Source organism: Podarcis pityusensis (assembly GCF_964106645.2).
Source record: "Podarcis pityusensis genome assembly, chromosome: 13".
Classification (NCBI taxonomy): domain Eukaryota; kingdom Metazoa; phylum Chordata; class Lepidosauria; order Squamata; family Lacertidae; genus Podarcis; species Podarcis pityusensis.
Genome location: NC_138038.1, coordinates 44,566,179 through 44,579,960, shown reverse-complemented (window position 1 = coordinate 44,579,960; position 13,782 = coordinate 44,566,179). Strand labels below are relative to the sequence as shown.

Sequence of the window (13,782 nt, the reverse complement as noted above, 5' to 3'; positions counted from 1 at the left end):
CTTAAAGCAAGGGATCGCCTCTTCCCTCAAATCTGCGGACAGAAAAGAGTCTAGTATAAAAGGTAGATTTATTTGGTGTTCTGTGGAACAGCCACGCCAATAACTTAATGCACGCTTTGTACAGGAAGCAGCCGACGCATGTCCACCCTACCAGCCAGACTAGGGCTGAGGGCCAAAAAGAAAAGCCCACAGGATTATGGGAGATTACGCAAGGCCCCTGTCTCACAAGTGCCAGCCAGGCCTTTCCCTCCTCACCCCAGGGGAGGAGAGCTCCTGGCTTAGGCATGCTGACAAATGGAAAAAACATTCCTCCCTCCCTCCCCCAACCAACCACGTTTTCCACATACTGCTAAAAAGACATTAGTCACACTTTGCAGATGCCCCAAGAGAGGTGCGTGTGTGTGTGTGTCTGAGTAGGTGCTGCCTTGATCACAGTGTTTAAAATACTTCAAAAATCAAGCATAAAAGGGACCCCTGCTGCTGCATAAGGCAAGCTCTCCTCTGTTGCTGTTCCACCTCGAGGTTAGGCCACAATCCACACCAAACATTTACAGCACTCTTATACCACTTTTTTAAACCATGGCTCCCCCTCACAAAAGAAACCTAGGAACTATAGTTTGTTAGGGGTGCTGAGAGCTGTTGGGAGACACACACACAGAGCCCCAATTTCCGGAGTTCACTAGGAAGAGGGACTGATTGTTAAACTACCCTGGGAACTGTAGCTGTGTGCAGGGAGGAAGACCACATCTTATATTTAATGCATAAGGGCTTCCACCAATGAATCATGGGAACTGTAGTTTGCCTCCAGAGCTACAATTCCCAGCACCCTCAGCAAACTACAGCTCCCAGGATTCTTTGAGGGAGCATGACTTTTCAAGTGCTATAACCAGCTTTAAATGTATAATATAGGTAAACTTGAAATGTATAGACAAGCCCCTTTTCCCTTCCATGGGAATTAATAGGTTACCTCTCATTAACTTACTTCTCCCTTAATACTGATTTTACCCTGTGCCTATAGGAAGAGATTTTTCTCTTCATCCTCCCCCTGCCTCTTTTTTTTAAAAAAAATGGTGCAATGAAACGAAGAAACACCTTCCACTTAGATCCTCAACCGCATGCGGTTGGGAATTATAGATGAAAAACACTCTGCAGTTGCTCAGAGGCATTCTTTCACAAAATGCAGCTTCGGTGTAACAAAGACACTCATATAAAAGGTGGGTGGAGGGAAAGAGTGAAGACCTGGGGCAAAAACAGAACAGCAGCAGTACATATATTTGTAGGAAAAAACCCCAGAGGTGCCTTGATTTGAGCAAGGGACTAAAAAATGTTTAGAGAATGATTGTGCTACTGCTAAAACAACTGTATCTCCAGTTGGCTGGGCCATGCTGAGAGAGGGAGGCACTGAAAACACATCCTGAACAAGCGACATTTTGTTAGAGACAACCTGTCATCTTCAACCCACATATTATGGGGTGGGGGGGAGGTTGGTGGAACACCACAAGGCAGCAGTGGCTGCTCCCAGCACTAGTAGTGACCCAAAGTTCAGTGCCAGGCAAGGACCGTATCCATCAGCACCGGACGTAGAGTTATTTGTTTCCCTCCATTTTCGAAGGCACCAAGGAAGGCAGCAGCCGAGCCGGAGAGATGGACCCGCCTGCATCTGCCCCCCCACAAGTCTCTTCCTGCCAGTGTGTTGACCACCGCGGCCCACTCACTGCCCCAGGACCAGGGGGGGGAGCTGGTGTTAGGGGTCCACAAACGAGACCATGATGTAGCGGGTCCCACGGGTGGTGGGCAGTCCTTCGTGGTAGTGGGTGAGGCGTCCGGGATGCAGCAAGGTCCATCCCTTGCGGGGGGATTCCACTTTGCAGTTGTAGCGGATAAACCGGCAGCCGCCTCCCTTCAGGAGGGTGGGGAGAGGAGAAAGAGAGAGAAAAAGTACGTCACAAACTGTGTTTGAGGCTCGCATGTGCTTGTGTAAAAGGGTGTACAACTGCTGATTTGTACAGCTCAGCAGTTATACGTACAGACTGTGCACTTGTTGAACTATGAACATGCAGTGTTCGCATTTTTTAGTCAACGAAAGTACAGTATTTATACCTGTGTAAGGTTAAGGTACAGGGACGTGGGTGGCACTGTGGTCTAAACCACAGAGCCTAGGGCTTGCTGATCAGAAGGTCGGCAGTTCGAATCCCCACGACGGGATGAGCTCCCGTTGCTCGGTCCCTGCTCCTGCCCACCTAGCAGTTTGAAAGCACGTCAAAGTGCAAGTAGATAAATAGGTACTGCTCTGGCGGGAAGGTAAACGGCATTTCCATGCGCTGCTCTGGTTTGCCAGAAGCGGCTTAGTCATGCTGGTCACATGACCCGGAAGCTAGGAAGCTATACACCGGCTCCCTTGGTCAGTAAAGCAAGATGAGCGCCGCAACCCCAGAGTCGTCCGTGACTGGACCTAACAGTCAGGGGTCCCTTTACCTTTTAAGGTTAAGGTAAAGGATCCCTGGATGGTTAAGTCCAGTCAAAGGCGACTATGGAGTTGCAGTGATCATCTCGCTTTCAGTCCAAGGAAGCTGGTGTTTGTCTGCAGACAGCTTTCCAGGTCATGTGGCCAGCATGACTAAACAGCTTCTGGTGCAACAGGACCCTGTGACAGAAACCAGAGCACACGGAAACGCCATTTACCTTCCCACCGCAGAAATACCTTTTTATCTACTTGAACTGGTGTGCTTTTGAACTGCTAGGTTGGCAAGAGCTGGGACAGAGCAACAAGAGCTCACCCCATTGCGGGGATTCAAACCACTGAACTTCTGATCAGCAAGACCCAGAGGCTCAATGGTTTAGACCAGTGGTCCTCAACCTTGGGCCTCCAGATGTTTTTGGCCTACAACTCCCATGATCCCTAGCTAGCAGGACCAGTGGCCAGGAATGATGGGAACTGTAGTCTCAAAACATCTGGAGGCCCAAGGTTGAGGAAGCCTGGTTTAGACCACAGCGCCACCCGTACCTTTACCTGTACACACACACACAAAACCCCAGATCCAACTCCTGCCCTCTAGGGGGCGCTCACCTCGTAGTCGATCCCTTTGTGGTTCAGCGCAACATTGATGGTGAAAGTGGACGAATCGTGATGTGGCCGGAGCGAGGGCTGCTCATCCGGGCGGTAGCGGACCATGAAATTCATGATCGCTCGTGCCTGCAGAACAGCAGTGAGTCAAGCATTGTCTTCGGTAGAATGGCAAATTGCACATACACACCCACACCCAAAATAAGAATAGTGGAAATAATTCAGGAAACGCCAGACTTTGCTGCTGTGCCCAGGCTTATAAATAGCCACCAGATGTGAGAAAAAACTTCAAGCTTTCGTGAAACTGGAGATGGTCTGATTATGCTCCTCCCCCCTCTGCTTCCTTCCAAAGCTCAGAACAGTTTCCTATTCATCTCCCCACTTGGGCTCTTTGCAGCGACCCTTTTCCCAACCCCTCAGCTGTGATGCTTCATCAGGCAGGCAGGATGCTTCCCCCCCCCCACAAACCCCAGGAGCCGGTACCTTAGTGTAGTAGCCGGGATAGAGCTTTTCTGTGACCGGAGCGATGTAGTCCTGCAGGAACTGCAGCCATTCCTTCTCAAAACCAATTTGGTTCATGTGGATATCAACGGTCGGGACATTCTCATAGCCACCAGCCAGCCGGGAATCCTGGGGGAGGCAAAATCGCCGAGGCAAATGGTACTGAGAAACCAGCAGCATACTGGCAAATTCCGCCACTGCCTTTTCTAAGATTCTACGATAATCTTATAATAAAACAATAACAAAGATTAAGGATGTCGCAAGCCACATTTGCCTCCCCTTGCCCAAAATTTCAAGCTGAAACCTCTCCTGGGAGTGTACGGTCCCTTCTGCCAAATTTAGCAAGTAAAGGTATATGAAAGAATACATGGTGCTGAAAAAGTGGATAGGAAGATGCTTTTCTCCCTTTCTCTTAATACAGTGGTACCTCGGGTTAAGTACTTAATTCGTTCCGGAGGTCTGTTCTTAACCTGAAACTGTTCTTAACCTGAAGCACCACTTTAGCTAATGGGGCCTCCCGTTGCCGCTGCGCCGCCAGAGCACGATTTCTGTTCTCATCCTGAAGCAAAGTTCTTAACCTGAAGCACCATTTCTGGGTTAGCGGAGTCTGTAACCTGAAGCGTATGTAACCTGAAGTGTATGTAACCCGAGGTACCACTGTACTAGAATTCAAGGATAAGGAACATAAGGAAAGACCTGCTGGATCAAGTCAAGGACCGATTTAGTCCAGCATCCTGTTCTCACAGTGGCCAAGCAGATGCCCATGACAGGGAGCATGCAAGCAGAGCCTGGGGATGTTCCAGGGAAGCTGAAACTTGGTAGAATCAGGACAGAGGAAAAAGGCAGTAACTTCTTCATGCAGTGTACAGTTAAATTATGGACTGTGCTCTCACAAGGTGTAGCTGATGGCGTCACCAAAACGTAGATGGCTTTAACATAAGATTACAGTCGTACCTCTGGATGTGAACGGGATCCATTCCGGAACCCCGTTCGCATCCTGAAGCAAATGCACCCCACATCTGCACATGCGTGGGTCGCGATTTGCCACTTCCGCGCATGCACGTGACATCATTTTGAGCTTCTGCGCATGCGAGAGCGGCAAAACCCGGAAGTAATGCACTCTGGTACTTCCAGGTCGCTGCGGAGCGCAACCCAAAAACGCTCAACCTGAAGCACATTCAACCTGAGGTATGACTGTATGGAGAAATTCAGGGAGGATAAGGCTATCAACAGCTGCTAGGCCAAGATGGCTGTGTTCTCCCCCTTCCCTCTTGGAGGCAGTAAACCTCTGAAGAATAATAATAATAATAATAATAATAATAATAATAATAATAACAACAATAAAAGGAAAGGACCCCTGGACGGTTAAGTCCAGTCAAAGGCAACTATGGGGTTTCGTCGCTCATCTCGCTTCCAGGCCGAGGGAGCCGGCGTTTGTCCACAGTCAGTTTTCCAGGTCATGTGGCCAGCAGGACTAAACCGCTTCTGGCGCAATGTGACACCGTGACGGAAACCAGAGTGCACAAAAACGCCGTTTACCTTCCCGCTGTAGCGGTAGCTATTTATCTACCTGCACTGGTGTGCTTTTGAACTGCTAGGCTGGCAGGATCTGGGACAGAGCAACGGGAAGTCACTCTGACCTTCTGATCGGCAAGCCCAAGAGGCTCACTAGTTTAGACCACAGCACCACATGCATCCCTACAACCTCTCAATACCAGCAGCTGGAAACCGCAGGGTGCATTTGTTTCGCCTCTGTGAGAATAAGGAAAAGTGTCAAGGCTAGATGAGCCTCTGGCCTGATCTAGCAAAGCTCTTCTTTATGTTAGGCACAAAGAAGAAGGGAGGGCTCCCACCTCATGCTTCCCTCCGGACCACTGGCCAAAGTTTTCTGCCTCTTCCACCAGCTCATCACACATCTGGTCGGTGAACACGGGGAACCAGTAAACGTCAGGGCAGGGCTGCAAAAGGGGAGAAGGGTTGGTGTGAGAGAGAAAGGAGAGTTTCCGAGACACAAGATGCACGATGCAAAGGCATGGCAACCGAGAGATGCTTACCTGCTCATAATAGTCTGCCTCCAACACCTGAGTGTAATTCTCATGGATATATTTCTCCTGCCAATCCTAAACAAAAGGGGGTGGGGGACAGAGACATTAAGGGATCCAGGGAGTACATCTTGGATTTCCCAAAATGACAAAGAGCAAGTTCCTAGACCTCATGGCTGCAGAGAAATGCTAAAAAATAATAACCCAGCATACAGCAGCAGAGACACTGGGCTCTTAACTGGCACTCAGGCCAGATAAGCACCGTGTGGCCGGTTTGGGGGGCTGCCATTTTTATTTCCCACTGTACACCAGCACGACATCACTTCAGGGATACTAAAAGGGCAGACCTCAGTTGGGCAGAAGCCATTTACGATTTCCCACAATCCTAGGAGAACGCCAAATCAAGACATTGTGGTAAATTTTTAGGTAAGTGTGAAGCTCGGAGGGGGGGGGGGGACAGTGGCCACAAGATGGCGCTTGGCTAGGGCCCCCCCTCAAACTTGTGGGAAGATGGGTAGCGGGAGGGGAGCCATCACACCCCAGTGAATTGTGGAATGACGGAAGGCAGGAAAATGGACTGCTTCTCACCAGGGGATTCTCAGAGATCTGCCTGAGGTCAGGATATAGGTGAGATATGTTGTATCTGGCGGTGGAAATGAGGCGCCCAAACTCGTCCCGGTTACTGATGTGAAGGAAGATGCCCTGGGGGAGAAGGTAGATAGTTAAAATTTGGATAAGTAGAAAAAAGTTACCACACCTACCGTCCACCCCCAAATACATGCATCCTGGGAGGCCACAGAAGTGCTCCCCCAAACCCCATATACCGTATTTTTCACTCCATAAGACGCACCTAATTTTTAGAGGAAAGGGGAAAAGCCCCGTTTTGGGGCAGAATCAGCTCACAGTTGTGCAGCTTCTTTTGCAAAGGGGAAAAGTCCCTTTTTTGAGGATCAGCTCAAACTTGTTGAGCTAACTTTGCAAAGGGAAAAAATCCTGTTTTTATGGGGTTCAACTCACAGCTCTGCAGCTTCTTTAGGAAAGAAATGTTTCCAGACAGATAATCTAATCAGCCAGTCACATGTCGCTGGGGAAACAAACACCCTCCGCCTGCAGAACATTCAACAATGGAGGCCTGGGCAAGGGGGCGGAGCCAGAAAGGGAACCAGCGATCGACCACACATTCACTCCATAAGACGCACAGACATTTCCTCTTACTTTTTAGGAGGAAAAAAGTGCATCTTATGGAGCAAAAAATACAGTAATTGTATGGTTATATGTATTCTGCAACATCACAGAATTTTGCTATTGAGAACATCATTCACGGTGTAGAGAACCTTAAAAGGTAAAGGTCCATTAGGTCCAGTCGTGGCCGACTCTGGGGTTGCGGCGCTCATCTCGCTTTATTGGCTGAGGGAGCCGGCGTACACCTTCCGGGTCATGTGGCCAGCATAACTAAGCCGCTTCTGGCGAACCAGAGCAGCGCACAGAAACGCCATTTACCTTCCTGCTGGAGCGGTACCTATTTATCTACTTGCACTTTGACGTGCTTTCGAACTGCTAGGTTGGCAGGAGCAGGGACCGAACAACGGGAGCTCACCCCATCACAGGGATTCGAACCGCCAACCTTCTGACCGGCAAGTCCTAGGCTCTGCGGTTTAACCCACAACGCCACCCGCGTCCCTTGTAGAGAACCGTAGGTGGTGGTTTTTGGTTTTTGTTTTTTTTAAAAGAGGTTTCTAGCCTTTAAGATTGGGCAGACAGAACTGAAAGCCAGGACAGCGAACCAGCAGTGAAACTCCCCAAAGTAGGACAGAGCTTCTGTTAATCTTTCGACTTTCCCCAAAAGTGCTAGGTGTAGAATAAATTTATGCAAACCCAGGAAAACATGTCGGGTTTGCACCATCACTGGAAGAGACAGAACACAGCTTTCAGAAGTGCAGAGTCTGGGGAGATCTTGATTCATGGGATGTCTGGGAGGCAAAACGTTCCTTACCTTCTCCCGCACAGTCTTGCAAAAGGCCATGTCTGGGTCCGTGTCGTCCAAGGTGAAGACGTTGCGCTGGGGCAGCTCCTGGCGCAGAGTTTCCCCTCGCAGCAAATAGGCCTGAGAGATGTAGGGGACGTTCCACACTCCGCTGTAGGAAGAGAAGAGGGAGAGGAGAATTCCCAGTAAGAAGGTAAGCGGCCATCGTTTTCTATTCTGCCCTCTAGTCGTCGCATGTGGCAGATTCCCTTCCACCGCAGTTCGCCTTCTTCCCAAAACTATTCGTTTCACTGGCAGATCTATGTAACTTACATAAGTTATGCAACTATGAAAAAGAAAATTCCTCTTCCCTCCTGTCCCTTCTTTCCTTTTGTGTCATGTCACTGTAAGCCTGTGGGCAGGAACTGCCTTGTTTAAATGAACTGCAAGTAAGCTGAACAGGGAACTTTTTTTCTGAAGAGCTGGGCACAAGAAGAGCCTGCTGGATCAGGCCAATATAATAAAATAATAATAATAATAATAATATTTTATTTATACCCCGCCTTTCCCGGTTCAAAAACCAGGCTCAGGGCGGCTAACAACAAATTTAAAACAATTATAAAAGCAGCATAAAATACAGTATAAAAACATGAATAACAATAAAAATCAAAAATCAAAAATCAATTTAGGGGAAATAAGCATTAGATAATCCCCAGGGCTAGCTGGCTGAATTGGTTCTACTTGGGCCAGCGAGGAGGCCAGGAGAGAATTAGCTGTGGGGTCTCAGAGCGGGTGATCTTCATAAAAGGGGAGGGGGAGGGAAGAGAAGGGAAATAAAAGATCAGGCTGAATTCAAATTAAAGGCCATGCGGAATAGCTCTGTCTTACAGTCCCAACGGAAGGAGGTTAAGTCCTGAAGGGTCCTAGTCTCCTGGGGCAGAGCATTCCACCAGGTCGGAGCCATCACTGAGAAGGCCCTGGCCCTGGTGGAGGATAGTCTGACTTCCTTAGGGCCTGGGATCTCTAAACTATGGTTGTTCATGGACCTTAAGGTCCTCTCTGCAGGGCATACCAGGAGAGGAGGTCCCGTAGATAGCCCACCTTTGGCCCATCCACATGCTGTTTGGGGCCCACTTCATAACTTTTTTTGGGTACATATCTGTGTTTTGGCTGTGCCGCTGTTGTGACCCACCTTATCTCAGGCCGTGACCCAGCAAGGGGTCCCAACCCCCCAGCTTAAAGACCAAAAGCTTTAAATATACGAATGAAAATTTTGGGAGCGAAGCAGAACCCTCCTATATTAATACCACTCCAAGATCTTCAGATGAAGAGCAGTGTATAAATTTAATAAATAAACACTAATAATAATTCTTCTTCCCACCCGGTTCTGACCACAACTCACATCCTCTTGCCCTGGACCAATTCCACGTAGTCCTCTGAGCGCGCATAATATTCATCGGGGCTCAGGGCCCCCCAGAAGTTGGACCAAAGCTTGCCGTGGCGCGACATCATCGGAGCGATTACCTTCCTGGATCGCGGAGGGGGAAATAAGCAAAAGAGAAGTCGTTTATGGGGAGATGGGGGGCAGGAGAAATGCTGTACAAATGGTTTTATAAAAGGCTCCAGAGGAGGGAAAGGGAAGCATTGCTTACTTGTTCTCCTGGATCAATATCTGCAAGATATCCGGGTTTGCCACGACCACGTCAGCATCCAGGCTAAAGTAGTAGTCACAGGTGGGGTCTTGGCGGCAGAGGTCCCTGTTGCACACGAAGAAATTGTCAGAACGGGTTGAGAACATTTCTATTCTTACGGGAGAAAATTCCACAGTTTAACTACGGACTTTTACTGCCTTGCTCTGCTTTTACTTACATGGCCATGTCTCTTGCCTCCCCTTGGCTCAGCTCCTCCTCTGGACCGACAAGCTTGATGCTCTCAAAGGCCCCACGAAGCTGCTCCCACTCGGCTTCGATGTGCGGCTCATGATACACCTCCTGCAAAACGTTGGGACATGTTAAATGAGCCTCCCTAGCAGGGAAGCAGAGTCTCCCTGGCATTGCCACATTCTGACAAAGCAGATAGTTCCTGCGCCTTTACATCCAGGCTAGAACAGGAGATCAAAATGCCACAGATGCAGCGGAACCTCAGAATGCCTGGGTTCAAAAAATCCCCCCCCCCCCAACAAACATGTCACATCAGTGCCATACATTTAAAGCTCTATTCTAGCACTTTAGACACTCCTGGCTTCTCACAAAGCACCCTGGGAAAGTGTGGTTTGTTGAGGGAGCTGAGAGCTGTGAGGTGACCCCTCGTTCACCTCTCAGAACTACAATTCCCCGAGTTCCCCGGGAAGAAGGATTGTCAAACCAGTCTGGGAAACAGATTCAGGTAGGTAGCACTGTTGGTCTGATGCAGTAGAAATACATTAATAATAATAATAATAATAATAATAATAATAATAATAATTGTCCTGTAGCAACTTAGAGACCAACTAAGTTTGTTCTTGGTATAACCTTTCGTGTGCATGCACACTGAAGCTTATACCAAGAACAAACTTAGTTGGTCTCTAAGGTGCTCTGGACAATTTTTTAATTTTTTTATATATTCAATCTGGGAAATGTAGCTTGGCAAAGGAAATGGGGGTCTCCTAGCAATTCTCAGTGTTCATAGCAAACTACAGTTCCCAGTATGCTTTGAGGGAAGCCGTAACTGTTAAAGTTGGTATCATAGTGATTTAAATGTCTAGTTCAGAGACAGCCACCAGTTACCTAGCTTATTAATTTGCCTGGAGGCACTGATACGTATCAGTATTTTAACTCTTCAAATGACTTAAGATATTGTTGTTAATTTTCCTTAGTGATAATTTTATCCCTTTATCATTTTGTAAACTACTTTGAGGTGTTCTTTTTTTTTTTTTACAGTCAAGGAGCATATAAATTTTACAAAGCAAATAAAATAAATAATTAGGGCATCACATGCAAATCAGCATATGCAAATTTGTGCCATGGGTCCCAAGTCCCAAGTCCTTTAAGAAGCTATGACAGCTCTCCCCCCCCATGCTGTTTATCTGATGGTCTAATTAGACCTGAGCTTTAGATGTAAATGAGGATTAGCCTACAGTTAGGGACAGCACAAAATACCTCACCTTTGCAGGGTGTGTGTGTGTGTGTGTGTGTGTGTGTGTACACAACTCACGTGATTGTGGATGAAGAGCTGGAGATGAGAGTACGGATAATTCAAGGTCAAGAGACGCTGAAGAAACTGAGGCAGAAAGGGTGTGGGCTGCTCGATGAACACACCCAGAAGCACACGTGGATACGATTCTTCCTGCAAAAAGGAGAGGGAACAGGAAAGGTGAGCTCAAATATGAACCTCCAGAAGCCCACTCTCAAACACTCCTCCCGCAGGGACCAGCAAGGTGAGGCAGTTGCCTCAGGCGAAAGAAGCAGTGGAGGGTGTGTGTGTGTGTGTGTGTGTGTGTGTGTGTGTGCCCTTAGGCTTTGCTTCCTGCCGCCAAGTAGACCTACCACCCCCAGATATAGAGGAGGGCATCATCTCATCGACAGCAGCTCAGTTCGCTTCCGTATGAGGAGCGAGAGGGAAGCCATTTTGTCCTTCGCCTCAGGCGGTCAAAAAATGTCTTGGGCTGGCCTTGCCGCTCCCTCAACACCTTCCCCCGCCTCCAGCCTCACAGCTGACTCTTCTGCATCCTGATTTATCCTCTGACTCACCGGCAGGCCTGACAGATCCAAGAGGTTTTCGTCACAAACTTCGCAGCCCCCCTCGTAGGTCCAGGTGTTGGGGATGTAGTTTCCCAGATAGTTCAGCTGCAGCTGCAGGAATGGAAGGAGAAGGCAAGAAACACCAGTCAGCAAGATGAGGGGAGGGGAAAAAATAGAGGACAGTTGCCCCAAACACCCCCCAACTTGAATTCTTCTTTGTGGGTTTTGCCACCATGAGTAATGTAAGCTTGGGAGCCTGCTTCCCTTCCCAGATATCGGACAATGTTTCAAGACTGGTTTGGCTACAAAGCCCAGAGGCAAATTGAAATGCGGCATCCATATAGTTTATTTGTGCTTTTATCCCGCTTTTCTTCTGTCTGTTGGCCTAAGTGGGGTCTCCCATCCAGACACGGACCAAGCATGGACCTGCTTAGCTTCAGCAAGCTGGCTGCAGACTCCCAGCCCCAAGGAATAAGGTCTTCTTCAACCAAGGGGCATGGCCAGGAGAGGAGCTGTTCAAATACCTTGGTGGGCCCGTTGCCATGGATGACGACAGGAAAGGTGTCGTAAGCGACGTTCCGGGCGCGCACTCGGGTCCGTTCGAATTTCAGAACTACCTCGTCTGTTAAGAAGGAGGATGGAATAAAGAGTATGGGACAAACTGAATCTCTGCTCCCCCAAGCAAACACCATGTTTCCCCTTTCAGAAAAGTCCACCACACGGTGGGAATTATTGCCATCTGCAGCTTGCCTCATGACTATGAAGTTTCAAACATGCAGATCAGGGGAGCTAGGCAGCATTCGCACCATGCATTTAAATGGGAATGTACCACATTTTAAAGCATCACGATACCACTTTAAAGTCATAGCTTACCCCCCAAAAAAGCATTCTGGGAAATGAAGTTTGTTAAGGATGCTGAGAAGACCCCTCGTCCCCTCACAGAGCTACAATCAAGCCCTCTTCCCAGGAATTCTGGGAATTGTAGCTCTGGAATAGGGGCCTCCAAGCAGCACCCTTAGCAAACTACAGCTCCCAGAATCCTTTGGGGGAAGCCACAACTGTTTAAGGTGGTATCACAGTGCTTTAAATATACGGTTCTGGCTGCCCTACTGATGTGTTCACTCATAGACAACTGGAACACTGCTACAGAAAATATCAACCACTCACCGATGGCACCATTCAAGTTCTGGAAGATTTTTGACTTATGATCCAGCGTTGATCTTATGTTTCTCCTAGGGAGACAGGAAGGGGGAGGTAAGAACAGAAGCCTCCCCTTACATAATCATAATCTTCCATCAAAACACTACAATTACAAAGCACCCATAGAATGCCACTATGAACACAAATCCAGCAAGGATTTATATGTCCTATCTGTATATAAATTCACTGTGCTTGCAGTATCAGACTAGGACCTGGGAGAAACAGGGTTCAATCCCCAGTCAGCCATGAGGCTCACCTTGGGCCACTCACTCACTCTCACCCACCCTGTGGAACGCCCTCTGATCAGATGTCAAAGAGAAGAACAACTACCAGACTTTTAGAAGACATCTGAAGGCAGCCCTGTTTAGGGAAGATTTTAATGTTTAACAGACCACTGTATTTTAATACTTTGTTGGAAAGCCGCCCAGGGTGGCTGGGGAGACCCAGGCAGATGGGCGGGGTATAAATAATAAATTATTATTACTATTATTATTATTATGATCATCATCATCACCATCATCCCACCCTACCTCACAGGGTTGTTGTGAGGATTAAACAAGGAGGCGGTAGAACTAAAAATACCACCTTGACCTCCTTGAGGGGAAAGGTGGGATATAGGTGCAACAAATAAACAAATAATAAATGTCCATTGCTTTCCATTGCGATGATGTCCTTTCTTTTAGCAGATCAAGATGATCAGGTGAGAGCAAAAAACTGCAAGGGTTTTAGCGGGGGCAATTAGAATAAGATCTATTACAGTTATATCTTGGCTTTCAAACAGCCTAGTTCTTGAATGTTTTGGCTTCCGAACGATCGAAACCTGGAAGTGACTGTTCCGGTTTTCGAACATTCTTTCGGAAGCTGAACATCCAATGCGGCTTCCGATTGGCTGCAGGAGTTTCCTGCAGCCAATCAGAAGTCGCGCTTTGGTTTTCGAACGCTTTGGAAGTCAAACGGACTTCCGGAACGGATTCTGTTCGACTTCCAAGGTACAACTGTATTTGATTATTGACGTAAACCCCCCAAAATGTATTTTCTATAGTTATGTTTTTACCTCTACCTTCAGTTCATTTTATTTTATTTTATTGCTAATGGCTAGTGGCTGATGCAAATAAAGATTCTTCTGATTCTTGCTTTCCATGCGTCTGCTCAGAGCATGATGGGACATTGGATAGAAAGCTTTATTTCCCTATTAAAAATGGGTATCCTGCCTGTCTGTGAAGTGGTGAACAAAGTCCCCCCCCCCAGAATTTAGCTCCCAGCTTTTGAGCCAGAGAAATGAATGTGCAGAGT

At 47.9% G+C, this 13,782-nt stretch overlaps 1 protein-coding gene across 1 annotated transcript in view; it reads right to left on the bottom strand.

Annotated features, from left to right (window-relative positions):
* Positions 1–49: 49 nt before the first annotated feature.
* The window catches only part of PLOD3 (procollagen-lysine,2-oxoglutarate 5-dioxygenase 3), a 32,086-nt gene continuing 18,353 nt past the window's right edge, over positions 50–13,782 (bottom strand). Inside the window, 15 exon segments of the mRNA XM_080977765.1 lie at positions 50–1,900; positions 3,068–3,193; positions 3,548–3,694; positions 5,419–5,523; positions 5,620–5,685; positions 6,196–6,309; positions 7,601–7,742; positions 8,973–9,098; positions 9,223–9,327; positions 9,440–9,561; positions 10,763–10,894; positions 11,299–11,400; positions 11,814–11,911; positions 12,457–12,505; positions 12,507–12,521. Of these exon segments, the coding sequence (XP_080833891.1) occupies positions 1,745–1,900; positions 3,068–3,193; positions 3,548–3,694; positions 5,419–5,523; positions 5,620–5,685; positions 6,196–6,309; positions 7,601–7,742; positions 8,973–9,098; positions 9,223–9,327; positions 9,440–9,561; positions 10,763–10,894; positions 11,299–11,400; positions 11,814–11,911; positions 12,457–12,505; positions 12,507–12,521 (1,605 nt within the window). The 3' untranslated portion in view covers positions 50–1,744.